The following is a 16,198-nucleotide window of genomic DNA, read 5'->3' on the forward strand; positions in this document are numbered from 1 at the left end:
CTTTATTCCTTAATTTAATTAAAGCCACTAAGTGGCAGTTTTGGGTTCTAAATTCTTTCTATGTTATGCTTTATGAACCTTGCTCCCAAGTCCCCTTTTCTGTTACGTTTCATTCTAGAAACACCAAATTCCTGCAGGTGATAGAGCAAATACTATCTCATGGTAGACATTTTCCTGTGTTAATGATTGTGCTATTCATTAATAAGCTTTACCTTTTCCATACTCATTTTTTCTCATTTGCTTTGAAATCTTCTCTTTTTTTCTATTCTTCTGAGTGACAGTTGCCTTTAGAGGCAATTCACTTTCTTCCATGATCTCTTATTGCCAACTCAATCTGTATTCCTCTTTTTTTTTTTTTAAACCTCTCAGCAGCCCATGACACTGTTGATCACCTCTCCCTTTAATGCTTTCTTCTCTTTAAGTTTTCCTGACACCATTCTCCTGTCTTCTGATATCTAACTATTTCTCAGTCTTCTTTGCTATCCCTTCATCTATGTCTTGCCACTACAAGACCCTGTCAGGGGCTTTCTTCTGTTTTTCCTCTATACATCACTTTGCTAATTCATCAATTTTCATGAGTTCAACTATTGTGTTTCTGCAGATGATTCCCAGATCTATTTGATTACACAATCATTTTGGTTACACAGCTAAGTGACAGAACCATGACCTTTTGCTTGTGTTCTTTCCATCTCCTTCTGCTTTTCCTAAAAACACCATGAATAATAATGTTACTGCTAATAAGAGTTCACATTTCTATGACTCTTCAAGGTTTACAATGTGCTTTTTTCCCCCCCACAAGAGCCCTGTGAGGAAATAATAATGGTAACTGGCATTTATTTAGTACCTTCAGGTTTACAAAGTCCTTGATATATATTATCTCATTTGTTCCTCATACAACTCTGGGAAGTAGGTACTATTATTATCCTCATTTTATAGTTGAAGAAACTGAGGCAAACAAGTGAAGTGCCTCACTTAAGGTCATACAGCTAGTATGTCTGAGAGGCTGAATTTGAAATTAGTTCTTCCCAAGTCATCTCTATTTCACTTAGCCACTTAGTTATTTCTTTAAAAAAGATTAAGTGACTTAAGAGTAAAGATTGTTCCATTATTTGTCTTTGTATGCCTAAGCATTTAGCACATACCTGGTAAGTGATTGGTGCTTAATGCATGCTGATTATAATGTAATATTATATTATATTATATTATATTATACACATATAATTATATAATACATAATATACAAATATATCTGTAATATAGTTATTAGCTGTGGTAACAGGGACTCAAAATCAAGCCTTCTAACCTCAAGGTCTCATGCCCTTCCACTTCACACTTCCTCACTGTCAATTCATTTTTTGTGGTAATAATGGTTCGGTGTTTTTTTTTGCTTCATTTCTTCCTTGCTTTACTTTCTAGGAAACCTTTTGACAGGATGTCAGGATCAGGACTATATAAAGTAGATGATGGATGTCATTATCTCGCCAACTGCTTTCCAGCTAGAAATATATTCAGGTCAAGAAATGAAGGTAATATTAATTCCTTTGCCATAGAAAATTCTGTTATAGAGATTCCCTCTTATCTCTGTCCAATTCCCCATTGCCAGTAGATCACCAATCCTTATCCATCCCTTTTAATCACAGTGTCACAAGGTTACTATAAGGATCAATCCCAGAATCTCACAGTTTGAAGGATACTCAGAGGGCATTTAGTGCAATTTATACCTTAATATTAAATCCATTAAATCAATTAAATTGCCCTCCAGACAAGTAATCTACCTTTGTGTGAAGAATTCTTTTGGTAGGAGGCAGACTATCACTTAAAGTAGACTATTTGGGGCAATTGTAGTTTTGACTTTTTCTACATATTGAGTCAGAAATTGCTCCCTTGCAGCTTCTCCTCCCTAATATTAGTTCTGCCCTTTTAAATTCAACCCTAACAAATATAATTAATCTTCCAACATAAATATAAAATGTAAAGTAAAAAGTAAAGCACTATAAATGTAATGTAAATGTGGAAGAATTAACCAGTATCAATCCTTTACTATAAAATTATCCTTTATTCTTCCCTTCCTAGGGTGAGATGGTTTCCATATATTCCACATCTTGTATATTTTCCTTTGGATAGGCTTTAACTTGTTAATGTTCTTCTTAAAATGTGGCCCTACAAGTAAATAGATACCACAGGTGGAGTTTGACTAAGGGTGCAAATTTATGGACCTTATACTTCTCTTGATGCAGTCTAACTAAGTTTGAATTAATTTTTTTTTGGCTGTCATATCACATTATTTTTGACTTAAGTTCCTTGTTACAGACAAGGAGCTAAAAATTGTTAATGGATTGAATTGTTAAAGGAAATAAAAAGGAGTAGGATTCAAACTCTGGTTTTAGCTAAGTCACAGAAGGAAAGAAAGAAAAAGAGGAAGGAAGAAAGAAAAGGAGGAAGAGAGAGAGAGGGAAGGAAGAAAGAAGAAAAAAAGGATTCATATTAAAGTTATAGTTGACTTACTAACTTTACCAGATTTTTCTTCATATTATCTGCCATACTGTATATTTGACTTTCAAATATCAAATTGGATAATGTATAACTATGTTTGACATTTGAATGTATATGTATATATTGGCATTTAAAGCTCTTCACAATTTGACTCTTTCCTGGCTTTTCAGTCTTATTATACTGTCTTCTTCTCCAATGATCCATCTATACTGGTCTTATTGCTCCTCACATAGGACATCCCATTTCCTATCTCTGTGCCTTTGCCTTGACTTTCTCTCTCCTAGGATGCAATCTCTCCCTCTCTTATTTCTGTCTTTCTGTCTCTGTCTCCATCTCTCTATATATCTGTCTTTGTCTCTGTCTTCTCCTGCTCTCATTCTCCTCACCCTATTTATGTCTGTCTCTCTGTGTCTCTCTGTCTCTGTCTTTCTCTCCCTATCCCCAATCCAAATTGTCTTCTTCTTTCCCCCCTTCCTCGTTCTCTCAGTTGAACTGAGATATTTCCTCTGAAGGAGAGAACTCCTTTAGTCCATAATGTTTGGTATATTTTCTCATATGTATACTTTCTCTGATTTCTGTTTTGCCATCAGCATGGATAATTGGTTGATTGGCTATGTATGTTCATTGAGGAACTGGCCTTTTGTGGGAAGGAAATTAATTTTGGATACAAAGCTTGGGGCCTTCCTTCCCCATTGTAAATAGCTATCAGGAACTATAGTTTGAATCTAAAAATGACAGCTCCTAAGGGATTAATAATATTTGTGGGAGCAGATAGCTATTTCTAACCCAGTATCCTGCCCTGAGTAAAATTGTTAAGACTCCAATCTTGTATTTTCTTTCCTGGCAGGAATCAAAGTCTCCCTTAGAAAAGGATAAGGGGAAAAGATGCAAGAGATGTCTATTTTTGCCTCTCTGCAAACCATATCTAAACAGACTATGTGGACATACATAATCCACACTGATAAAAGAAAGCACCCACCATACATGACACCCCTTGCTACACCTTTTTATTTATATGATCTCTCTCCCTCTTAAAAGGCATGCTTCTTGAGAAAGGGGACTGTAGTTGCCTTTCTTTACATCACCAGCTTTTATTGTAATGGAGGAAAAAAGGAATTTAGACCCGTTTACATATCTGCACAAGTCCCAACATCTCCCCTACCCTCGGTCAAGGGTTCTTGCTTGTCCCATAATTAGAACTGTATTGCTTCTCTGTCTCCTCTCCCTCTGAATTATCATGACTGTCACCACCACCAAGACCAGAGTGAAAGTATTCAAATATTTTGAAAATGCTCAAATATTGTGAAAATATTTAAGCCAATAAGAGGGCAGTGCATGGGCACAAGTTGAGCTTATTTAGTACCATATTCCTACACTCATGCTAAAAACCTTTTAGGGCCCACTATCTATTCAAAACCACTGCTTACAAGCCCCTATTTTTCTCTGATTCTCCATCAGACCAACCAGAAATAAACAAAAGACCTCACAGTAAGGCAAAAGAACAAAAGACTGAATAGTAGGTAAACAATAAGGCATTAAAATAGGCAGCAGGCACTTCATCACCTGTTTTTCAAAACCAGCTCCTCCAGCTCTTGCAGTGCCAGGAGGGTGACCCCTCATTTGTCTTTATCTTTGGAGCTATTTTATTGACACGGTGTTGCAAGCTCAGGAACAGAGAGGGCAGAATGGCTTTCAAGTTGGCTGATCATCTGAGCTTCAAGGTTTGGAGGACCAGGAAGTCTTCACAGCTCACTGGCATTACACCAAAGCATGCATGTCAGGAAGCCTTCCCCCCTACAGCTATTATTCTCCAGCACAATATAGCTAGATGTCAGTGTTGCAATGTGTGGCTGGCTGCCTAAGTTTATGAAGGAACAGAACGTCCTCCGTGTTCAAAAAGCTAGCATTGGTGTGATTTAACTTCTATTAGCAACAGCAGGAATTAATTGCCGCTCAGAATCTAATTTTCTGATTTGCCCAGGATCCTGCAGCTATTTTGCATCTGGGGCAGTTAGATGGCACAATGGACAAAACACTGGCCCTGAAGTCAGGATGAACTGAGTTCAAATTCAGCCTCACACACGTGACACTTCCTACCTGCGTGATCCTGGGTAACTCCAGTTGCCTCATAAAAGGAAGGAAGGGAGGGAAGGAGGAAATAAAAGAAAGAAGGGAAGGAAGGAAAAGAAGGAAAGAAGGAAGGAAGAAAAAGGAATAAGATTCAAACTCAGGTCCTAGCTGGATCAGAGAAAGAAAGAAGAAAGGAAGGAAGGAAGAAAAAGGAGTAGGATTCAAACTCAGGTCTTAGCTGGGTCAGAAAAGGAAAGAAGAAAAGAAAGAAAACAATTTTTAAAAAGGAGGGAAGAAGGGAGGGAGAGAGACAGGAAGGAAGGAAAGGAGGAAGGAAGGAAAGCAAGTCAACTTAACTCTTGTTGCTTCATGGAAGGAAGGAAAGGAAGGAAATAAAAAGGAGTAGGATTCAAAATCTGGTTTTAGCTAAGTCACAGAGGGAAAGAAAGAAAAAGAGGAAGGAAGAAAGAAAAGGAGGAAGAGAGGGAAGGAGGAAGGAAGGAAGAAAAAAAGGAGCAGGATTCAACTCGGGTCTTATCGAGGTCAGACTTCTGGCTTCTTTATCTCTTTTTCCTCTTTCATTTATTTGCTTGTCCAGATCTTTTAAAATGAAATCATAAGGCAAAGGAAGTTAAGTCATTTTTCAGTTGTGTCCAATTCTCTGTGACCCCATTTTGGGTTTTCTTTGCAGAAATACTAGAATGGTTTGCCATTTTGTTCTCCAGATCACTTTACAGATGAGGAAATTGAGGCAAATAGGATTACACAGCTAGTTAGTAGCTGAGGACAGATTTGCACTTAGGAAGTTGAATTTTCCTGATTTTAGGCCCAGTCAGTACTCCATCCATTGTGTCACCTAGCTGCAAAAGGAAGATGCACCTAAATAAGAAGTATGTGTCAACAGGCAATCACAACTTTATGAAATTTATATGAAAACTAGGTTTGTTACCAAAGAAATGAACATGCATGTAGGATAATCCATATGGAAGTTTGCATTTTTATAACAGCAGAACAAAGAAAGGAGATATTAGAAATCTCCACCTAAAGGGGTATGGCATGGGAGGGAGAAAGATGCAGTAAAGGTGGGAAAAGGACAACCCCCCCCCCCCCAAGGGAAGGAGCATAGTGATGACAAATGCCATATTCTTTTCCCTTGGGAATTGCTAGACCATAAAGATAGGATGGTCTACTTTTCTACATGGATCCCATCTGTACATGCAGTTACTCAGCCTAGACTAACTGGTGTCTGTCTTGACTTCCAAAGACACAGGGAGTCCAGATTGGCCAAACAACAAACCAGCTGAAGCGACTTAATTCTTGACATGCTCCAGACTTCCTGCATACTCTGGGTCCAGTGTTTCTGAGAAATATGGTAACTCAAAAAGACAAATTCAGGAAAATCCTTAACAGTCCTTAACATATGGCATAGAAGTTCTCCTTGGAAAGGCAAATAAGGAATTTATTGTGTATCTAAAAACAGCAAGAAATGCCATTTCTTGAAATATCTGACCATTTTCCTTGCAGTGTTCATAATGAGTTTGAACAAAAAGACCACCAGAAAGAGAATTGCCACATATATATGCCAATATCCATGCAGAAAATGAGAAGTCTAGGAAAGTGTCCAAAGAATTCATTAAGACTTTATAAATGACATTGGCGTATACTTAATACTTGATGATATCAATACAAAGATGAGCATAAGGGAGGATTAAGGAGCAGGCTTATTAACTAATCTTTAATATTAAGAAGCAAAAAGACCACAGATTTATGAACTTCACAAGCCTTAAAGAATACTTACTTTAAGAAGAGAGTCAGAACTTGTTCTGCACAAAGGACACTCATCTCCCATCTCATCACTTTCCTTACACCTGGAATTCACTTCTTCATCCCCACCTCTTAGAATGCCTAGTTTATTCAACTACCGTTTTCTACATCAAAATTTTACCAATCTCTTTAGTTGGTACTGTCCTTCCTCCTCAAATTGTCTTGTATATATTATATTTTACATATGCTTACATTATGTCAATATCCCCACATAAATGTTAGGTTTCTTGGGGGTAAGGACTGTTTCGCCCATGTCTTTCTATTTCTGATATTTAACTGGTACTGATTAGGAGAGTGAAAATGAGATGATTTGATGTACAATTAAAACAGCTGACTTGACCTTCTTAAGTAAACTATTAAGGCTGAAAAATGGGAAATGGATTAAGGGCTGATCATTAGCAATATTATCACTTCCTAAGAAATTTAAACTGATATGAAACAAAAACTGTTATTTATACACAGGCCAAAAAATCTAGATACCAACTCAACTGAGTGGATCTCTGGAAAAACTAGGTATCAAGTCAACAAGTATTTATTAAAAGATCCACTATGTCCCTGTCTCTATGCTAATATAAATTCATTTGTAAAATCATATGGAGAAGATTCTGGACATTTTCACCTCACAAAACAGTGAAGAATGGTCTTTGATAATAACAAATTACAGAAATGTGGTAAGGGATCCAATTAATTCAAATCATTAATAAAATGATAAAAACTGGAAGAACCACAAATGAGTTTTCTTTCATATAGCTGTTGATAGCTCTCATATCATCATTTTGTGTGATTTTAAGAGATTATGTGGCCCAATAAGCTCATTTTACAGAGAAGGAAACTGAGGTTCAGAGAAGACACCAATCTGCCTTTATCCTGATAATGCTGTTAATTTGCTGAGTAAAAGTGATCCTTCATCTCTCTGGAAAAAAATATTCTGGGTAGGTTCCAAAAGCATAGCTTGAACCATTGGCTAGAAGTTGGAAAGATAATATTGGCTTAATATAAAGAAAAGCTTTCTAATAGAGCTAGCTGTTTTAGTAAAAGAAGTGGCCTTTCGATATAGTGAGCCACTTGTTAATTAAGATACCCCTCTTCCTGGATTTTCAGAGGTTCATGCTTCAGGTAAGGATTGGACCCTATGATATGTTTTTTCCTAACTCTGAGTTTCTTGTAGAGGAACATCCTGCTTTGGAATAACTTAAAATGACAGGATGGAGTTAGGTCCTTAAAAAGAAGTGGTAACCTCCATCTTCACCTCCATCAGCTCATGCCCTCAAGTCTGAAGATTTTTGTGCCTGAGGAGGTAGTGAGGTCACCATCCCTAGAGGTATATATACAGAAGAGGATGGATGTTTTACAAGGGAGTGCTACATGGGAGTTCAGACAAGAGACCTGGAATCCCTTCCAACTTTCTGGGTTATCTAAATAAATATATGTACCTTTGTGAGACACGTAGAAAGAAAATAAATAGTATCTTTATGCTGCATCTCTCCTAACTTCTCCTTTTCCCTCCCCTTTCCCCCTTTTCCCTTTCTTTCCTTTCTTCCTTCCTTCCCTCACTTTCTTCTTTTCATTATTTCTCTCGCTTCCTTCTCATTTCTTTGACTTTTATAGGTAAAAGCCACTGGCTGGTGGCCCAAAAAGCTTCCTTAAAAAAGAAATTCAAGCAAGTAGTGTGCTCACAAGCAGAAATTCCGGAAGATCACAAAAAAGCTGCCCCAGCACAGATTCGAAGAAAAAGATGGACCTCAATTGAAAGCCTGTTTCATGTTCCTGAGAAGCGCATCTTAGATCGGCCATTTTTGGTGAGAAAAAAATTCAGCCTTGAGCTCTTGATAACAAGTATCCACAGAAGAACAGGACTTGAGGGCCCCTGGACTAAAGACCCTAGAATATTTATTAGAGGTGGAATAGACTCTCAGAACTGCACAGGCACTTAAGAGATCATCTAGGTTAATCCCCTCTTTTCACATATGGGAAACTGAGGACCAGAGAGAAGATAAGTCAGAACTCATAACAAATAGTTTCTGTTTATCAACATATATGTGAGTGTAGAACACATACTAGATTTTGCCCTTCTCCACACAAAGAATGGGGAGATCAGGACTAGGGGTAGGCTGAGACACTTGTGTTGAGTAAAAAGCCATGTTATTGAACTAATAATAACAATAAGAAAATATTTGTATGCTGCTTTGAAGCTAAAATCCATTTTACTTGCATTGGCCTATTGAATCCTCTTAACAGTCACATGTGGTGCTTTAGAAGGCATGTAGTTTTGCAATGGAAAGAACACAGGACTGGGTATTTGAATTCCTGTTCCATTCCTTCCTAGCTCTGTAACTCTGGGGAAGTTTCCTACCCACTTGAGGCCTCTGATTTCTCATACATAAAATAGGGATAATGTAATAGTCATTGCCAACCCTAGAATTGAGATGAAGATCAATGAAACAGTGGATGTGAATGTATAATCATAAATAAACTGATAAAACAGGTAGGGATTCAACAGGGTAAAGAGTAAGTCAGTGGATAAATGCAAAACATAATTGCATCAGAAAAGACTTAGAAGAAGGGTACATTCAGGAATCAAAGAGTTGCCCCTTGGAAATAAAAGTACTAAATAAATGCAAGATATTGCTGTCATTATAATAATAATTGTATCTAGTTTTCCCCCTATTAAAGTAAAGGGGATTTGGGGGAGAAGTTGCCCAGTATCATCATTAGACTCTCTAGACCTCTTTGGGGATTAGGAGACAAAAATGGAAAACTATTGGCAAATATAGACTCAAAGAGATTTTAACTGACTCTCAGACCAGAAAGCTTTCTTCTCATTCTAAGAATTGATGATGATTTTCCTAAGGTCATGTAAGTTAATGAAAAGCCTAAAAAAGCATGTTAAAAATCACACCACTAGTTCCCAATATGTGACCTCCTTTTTCTTACTCCCCCTTTCTCCCTATAAGCCACTTATCATGTATTGCCAAAATATTTCTTATGCATAGAACTGATTATTATTCCTCTGCTCAGAAACTCAATGGCTTCCTAGTACCTATCAAGTAAAGTTTTGACTTCTTTGTCAAGGAGGCAAGGCTCTCCACAATCTATTATACTCTTTTGTTATTGTTTAATTCAGGGCTTCTTAAACTTTTCCCCCTCATGTCCCTTTTTCTCCTGAGAAATTTTTATGTGACCCCCATTATATAGGTATATAACTTAAATATTTGCTGATTACAAATCATAAAGAAATTTATTTTAAAACAATTCTTTGGTATACATATAATTTTACCATTTATTAAAAACAAAAGCAAATTTTCATACAATTGAGATAGAAGTGTTTGTTTATTTTTATATAAGGAATTAAATCTTAGGTAGAATATTTGATACTTTTTACTGCTGTCAAATTTTTAGTAACCTTCACATTCAATTACATATGACTCACAGTTTAAGAAGCTTTGGCATAATTGATTAGTTTTGTCCAACTCTTTGTGACCCTCTTCGGAGTTTTCTTGGAAGAGATACTGGAGTGGCTTGCCATTTCCTTCTTCAGTCATTTTACAGTTTAAGGAAACTGAGGGTCACACAGCTAGTGACAGCCACTTTATTGTCAAACCAAATTATAAAACCCTTTGTCCATTGAACATATTTTGTACCCTCCTCCTCGTGTGTTCATGCAGTTATATTTTTCATTCCCTCACAGGCTTCCTCTTAACCTGTCAAATTCTTACCCATTATTTAAAGTCTGACAAATGTCTCCTCCAGGAAATTCTCCATGGTCCAGAAAAACAGCCTTGTCCTTCAGATCTTACATAGCACTTCATTTTATGACTATCTAATATATTTAATATATGATATTATAGTGACTGTTAATTGTGTTTCTGTCTTAGGCCCTTATTTGATTGAATTCCTTGAGGAAAGGGGCCATTATATTAGTTTTGTATTTCTGATAGTACTGAGCACAGAGCTTGGACTCCTGATAAATGCTATTTTTGTTATTATTATTTTCCATTTTGACTCACTCACGTAGCACTTGAAAGTTTATAACACATTTTCCTCAACAGTTTTGTGAAGGAGGTGAACCACACAGTCAATAAGCATTTATTAAGCACCTTCTATTTATCAGACATTGTGCTAAGCTCTATGAAAAAAGGCAAAAATCAGTCTTGCTCTGAAGTGTTCACAATCCATTAGAAGAAATGGTGAGTAATATACCAACTATTATGTTTGTTGGATTGTGTGACAAGGGACTGCTAGGTGATACAGAGGTTAGAGTGCAAGACCTAGTGTCCAAAAGACTCATTTTCCTGAGTTCGTATGTGGCGTCAGTCTCTTATTAGCCGTGTGACCCTGTTTGCCTTAGTTTCCTCATTGGTAAAATGAGTTGGAGAAGGAAATGTCAAACCATTTTAGTGTCCCTGCCAAGAAAACCCTACTGAAGTCAAGAAGAGTCAGACACTACTGAAAACACCTGAACAATAACAAAATGCATGGCATTGATGGAACAGGTGTGAGGGAAATAATGTATTATCTTACCCTGAAGACTAACAAACATGAACTTCCAGGAGCCAAGATGGTAGAGTAAGCAGGAAATTGCTGAATTGTTCCATATTTAATTCCAAACAACTATATAATAGCACCCCAAAATAAATTCTGGAATGGCAGAATCAAGAAAAAGACATTTTTGATTCTGCCATTGCAAAATGTATTTTGGGGTGCTATTATATAGCCCAAGACTATTTAAAAAGTTGGGAGGAAAGGTCTATCTTTCTTGAATAAAGGGAGAACATAGTCCAGGGCAGGCAGCATCCTGGCAAGCCAGCAGCAGATCCTCCCTTAGCAAGCCAATTTGGAGGACCTGAGCCACATCCTAGTGCCAGGTTAATGGGCAGATGTATCAAGTGTCCAACATGCCTCAGCACAGCACCAGGAGAGCCACGAAAACTCCACATCAGGTCAGCATCAGAGCAACACCAGTCCTGCAGCCCTCATCACAAGAAGTTTGGGATTCCATCCTAGGAGCAGAGCTCAACTTTAAAAGTAACAAACTAGATGGAAAAGAGCAGAAAATAAACAAAAAACCTTGATTGTATAAAGTTGTGGTGACAAGAGCAAGACACAAATTCAGAAGAGAACAACAATGTTAAAATGCCTACATACAAAGCGTCAGAGAAAAATGGGAATTGTTCTCAATCTCAAAAAAAAAAAGTTTAAAAGTCAAATAAGAGAGGTAGAAAAAAATCAGGAAAAGAAATGAGAGTGATGCAAGAGAATCATGAAAAAAGTCAACAATTCAATAAAAAAAGTACAAAAAATGGAGAAAGATGTACAAAAATTTACTGAAGAAAACATTCCTTAAAAAATAGAATTGTTGGGGCAGCTGGGTGGTGCAGTGGATAGAGTACCAGCCGTGAAGCCAGGAGGACCTGGGTTCAAATCTGGCCTCAGACACTTAACACTTCCTAGCTGTTTGATCCTGGGCAAGTCATTTAACCTCAATTGCCTCATCGAGAAAGAGAGAGAAAAGAAGGAAAGAAGGAAAGATTGGCCAAATGGAATAAAAAATAAGCTAACTAAAGAAAATACTTAAAAATTAGAATTAGATAAGTAGAATTTAATGACTCTATGAGATATTAAGACTTAAAAAGGAAAAAAATAAGAGAAAATATAAAGTACGTATCTCATAAGGAAAAAAAAAAGGTAACTGGGAAACTAGATCCAGGAGAGAGAACTTAAAAAGTATTGGACTACATGAAAACCATGATCAAAAAGGAAAAAAAAAAGGACCTGAACATCATACTTAAAGAAAATATCAAAGAAAACTGCCCTGATATCTTAGAGCAAAGGGTAAACAGACATTGAAAGAATTCAGAGATCACTCCCTGAAAGAGATCCCAAAATGAAAACTTCTAGTAATATTATAGCCAAATTCCAGATCTCCCTGTCAAGGAGAAAATATTCCAAAGAGCCAGAAAGAAAGAATTCAAATATCAGGGAGCCAGAGTCAGGGTTATATAAGATTTAGAAGCTTCATCATTAAAGGATCGGAGAAGTTGGGATATATCATTCCAGAAGGCAAAGTTACCATGAAATATTACCTACCCAGCAAAATTAAGCATAATCCTTTGGTGGGGGAGGGGAAAATTACCATTCAATGAAACTAAAGATTTTCAAGTTTTCCTAATGAAAAGATGAGCTGAACAAAAAAATTGATTTTCAATTTTAATTATGCTCAAGAGAAGCATAAAAAGATAAAAAAAAAAAAAAGAGAGAAAATAATAAGGGATTCAATAAGGTTAAATTGGTTACATACCTATGTGGGAAAAGGATACTTATAATTTTTAAGAATCACATCATAATTGGTGCAATTAGAAGGAATATACATAGATAGAGAGTGTGGGTATAATGTGACTTTGAGGAGATGACATGAAAAAAAAAATAAGAGGTGAGAAAGAGGAATACACTGGGAATAGAAGGAAGGGAGAGGTAGAAGTAGGTAAATTATCTCACATGAAGAGTTGTGAAAGACCTATAAATAGTTAAGTGGAAGATGAAAGAGAGGGCATTGTTTCAATCTTACTCTCATCAGAACTGGCTCAAAGAGGGAATAACATGCACAATCAGTTGGGTATAGAAACCCATCTTACCCTACAGGAAAGTAGAGGGGATAGGAGTTAACTAAAGGTGGAAGACTGACAGAAGGGAGGGAAGATTGGAGGAGATAGTGGTCAGAAGCAAAATGTTGGTGAGGAGGGAAAATATGAATGGAGAAAAAGAATAGACAGGAGGAATAATAAGGAGGAGGGAAATATACAGTGGGCAAGCATAACTATGAATGGGAATGGGATGAACTTTCCCATAAAATGGAAATGGATGGCAGAATGGATCAACCCTAGAATTCTATAATATGTTGTTTACAAGGAACACATTTGAAGCAGAGATACGGAGTAAAGATAAAAGGCTGAAGCAGAATGTATTATGTTTCCATTGAAATTTTTTTAAAAAACCCAGGAGTAGCAATCATCTTAGACAAAAGCAAAAAAAGATCTAATTTTAAGAGACAGAAGGAAAATACATCTTCCTAAGAGGTACTATAGACAGTAAAGTATTAGCAATATTAAACACATGGTATGGTATCCAAATTCCTAAAGGAGAAATTAAATGAGTTATAGGAGTAAATAGAAAGCAAACCAATACTAAGAGGGACATCAAATTTCTTCTCTCAGAACTAGATGAATCTAACTACAAAATAAAAAAGATAAAAATTAAGGATGTGAATAGATTTTTTAAAAGTAAGATATGACAGACCTCTGAAGAAAATTGAATGGGGATAAAAAAGAATATTGCTTTTTTTCAGCAATACATGGCATCTACACAAAAATTGTCCATTAGAGTATAACAATCTCAAAATCACATATAGAAAAGCAAAAACATTAAATGCATCCTTTTCATATTATAATGCAATAAACATTATGTTAAATAAATGGTAGTGTTAAGATAAATTAAAATTAACTGGAACCTAGAGAGAAGTGTAAGAATAAGCAGGTCAAAGAACAAACCATAGAAATAATAATTTCATTAAAGAGAATGATTACAATAAGACAACATACCAAAATTTATGTAATGCAACCAAAGCTGTACTTAAAGGAAGTTATTTCTCTAAATTCTTACATCAATGAAACAAAGAGCAGATCAATAAATGGGTGTACAACTAAAAAAAAAAAAAAAACTTGAAAAAGAACAAATTAAACAATCCCCAATTGAGCACCAAATTGTAAATTCTGAAAAGCAAAGATGAGATTAATAAAATTGAAAGTTAGAAAATTATTGAGCTGATAAACAAAAAGTAGGAAAGGATTTTAAAGGAGAGAGGGAATCCATAAGATAAACCACTGATTAATTTGATTTTTAAAAAAGAAAACAAATTTTTAAGTATTAGAAATAAAAAAGATTAGTTCACTACCAATAAAGAAATTAAAGCAATCATTAGAAAACAATTTGCCCATTCATATGCCAGTAAATCTGACAATCTAAATGAAATTGATACATATTTATAAAAATATAAATTGCCCAGATTAACAAAAGATATGAAATTCAGCACCTAAACTTATCTTAGAAAAATAAAATTGAACAAGCCATTAATGAACTCCCTAAGAAAAAATCCCCAGCGTCAGTGAATTCTACAAAACATTTAAAGAACAATTCCAATATTATATAAATTATTTGATAAAATAGGTAGAATTTAACTACAAAACTCTTTTTATGATTTAAAAATGGTGCTGATACCTAAACCAGGAAAAGATAAAAAACAGAGAAAGAAAACTATAGACCAATTTCCCTAATTAACATTAATGCAAACATTTTAAATAAAACACTACTAAGGAGATCACAGCAATATATGTACTATGACCTGGTAGAATTTATACCAGAAATGCAAGGCTAGTTCAATACTAGGAAAATGCTCAGAAAGAATTGACCATATCATTAACAAAAGCAACAGAAATCACATATATCTATATATGCAGAAAAAACTTTTGATAAAATACAAATTTAGAAATTTAATAGAAGTGACTTAATAGAAATAATTTCTATTAAAATAAAACCAGAAAGTATAGGAATCAATGGCGTTTTCATTAAAGTGATAAGTAGTATTTAATCTAAAACCATCAGCAAACATCTGTAGTGTGAATAAGTTAGAAGCATTCCCAAGAAAATTGGGGTGAAGCAAGGATGTCCAGTATCACCACTACTATTCAATACTGTACTAGAAGATTTAGCTAAAGCAGTTAGTGAAGAAAAAGAGGAAGCAAAACTATTACTCTTTGCAGATGTTACAATGGTATACTTGGAGAATCCTAGAGAATCAACTAAAAAACTACTTTAAAAAACTTTAGCAAAGTTGCAGGATATGAAATAAAACACATAAATTGCCAACAAAGTCCAGCAACAAGTGATAGAAAGTGAAATGCTATTTAAAATAACTAATCAATTTAAAATATTTAGGAATCTACTTGTAAGATAAGCTCAGAAACTGCATGAACACAATTACAAAATATTTTTCACACGGATAAAGTAAGATCTAAACAACTGGTAAAATATTGAGGCAGAGCCGAGATGGCTGAGTCAATGCTGAGACTCGCCTATGCTATCCTCCAAATACCCTTCATAATGACTCTGTAAACAAGTTCTAGAGCAGCAGAACCCACAAAAAGATGGAGTGAAACAATTTTTCTAGGCCAAGATCATTTAAAAGTTCAGCAGGAAAGATCTGTTTCATCAGGATGAAAAAAGAGAGTAGTCTGTCACAAGTGATGCCAGTATAGACCATGGCACAGCAAATCAGGAGCAGGCCAAAGCGTGACTGAATCAGTAGCAGCAGTGATCTTTCAGCCCTCAGACGGCAGGGGGATCAGAGGGCGGGACAGAAGAATTACATGGGTTTCTTTGCTGGCACCAGTGGCAGAACTCTATTGCATTGCCTGTACTTGAATCTGAGTGGCAGTCCTGGGTCTTAGGAGGAGAATAGGGAAGAGAGACCCTGGTCACAATTCCAGGGTTGAAAAGAGTGCTTGTGGTCACTCACAAATCTGTGCCCAGTTCAGGAGAGTAGTAAACACACCTCTCCCTAAATCACACTACTTTGAAAAAGCCAAAAACTTACAGGAACCCAGAATTACCTCTGAAAACAGGTGGACCAAAAAAAACATGAAATTTGGAACAGTGTTCCTCCCACTTCTGAAGCAGAGTCTCATTTTAGCAGAGTCAAGAAATGGGCTGATTAATAAGCAAGAGGAAAAACTCTGACTACAGAAAGTTATTTTGATGA

At 35.9% G+C, this 16,198-nt stretch overlaps 1 protein-coding gene across 4 annotated transcripts in view; it reads left to right on the top strand.

The window, feature by feature from the left end:
• XRRA1 (X-ray radiation resistance associated 1) overlaps positions 1-16,198 on the top strand; it is a 139,720-nt gene that overhangs the window by 32,439 nt on the left and 91,083 nt on the right. For all 4 annotated transcript variants that reach the window (XR_007952156.1, XM_051987108.1, XM_051987109.1 and 1 more), the window contains 2 exons: positions 1,417-1,526; positions 7,996-8,186. Coding sequence is in view for 3 of the 4 variants with exons in the window: in XM_051987108.1 (XP_051843068.1) it covers positions 1,417-1,526; positions 7,996-8,186 (301 nt within the window). In the remaining variant the exon portion in view is untranslated. The remainder of the gene's footprint in view (positions 1-1,416; positions 1,527-7,995; positions 8,187-16,198) is intronic.

This window comes from Antechinus flavipes, chromosome 3 (genome assembly GCF_016432865.1).
Source record: "Antechinus flavipes isolate AdamAnt ecotype Samford, QLD, Australia chromosome 3, AdamAnt_v2, whole genome shotgun sequence".
Taxonomy (NCBI): domain Eukaryota; kingdom Metazoa; phylum Chordata; class Mammalia; order Dasyuromorphia; family Dasyuridae; genus Antechinus; species Antechinus flavipes.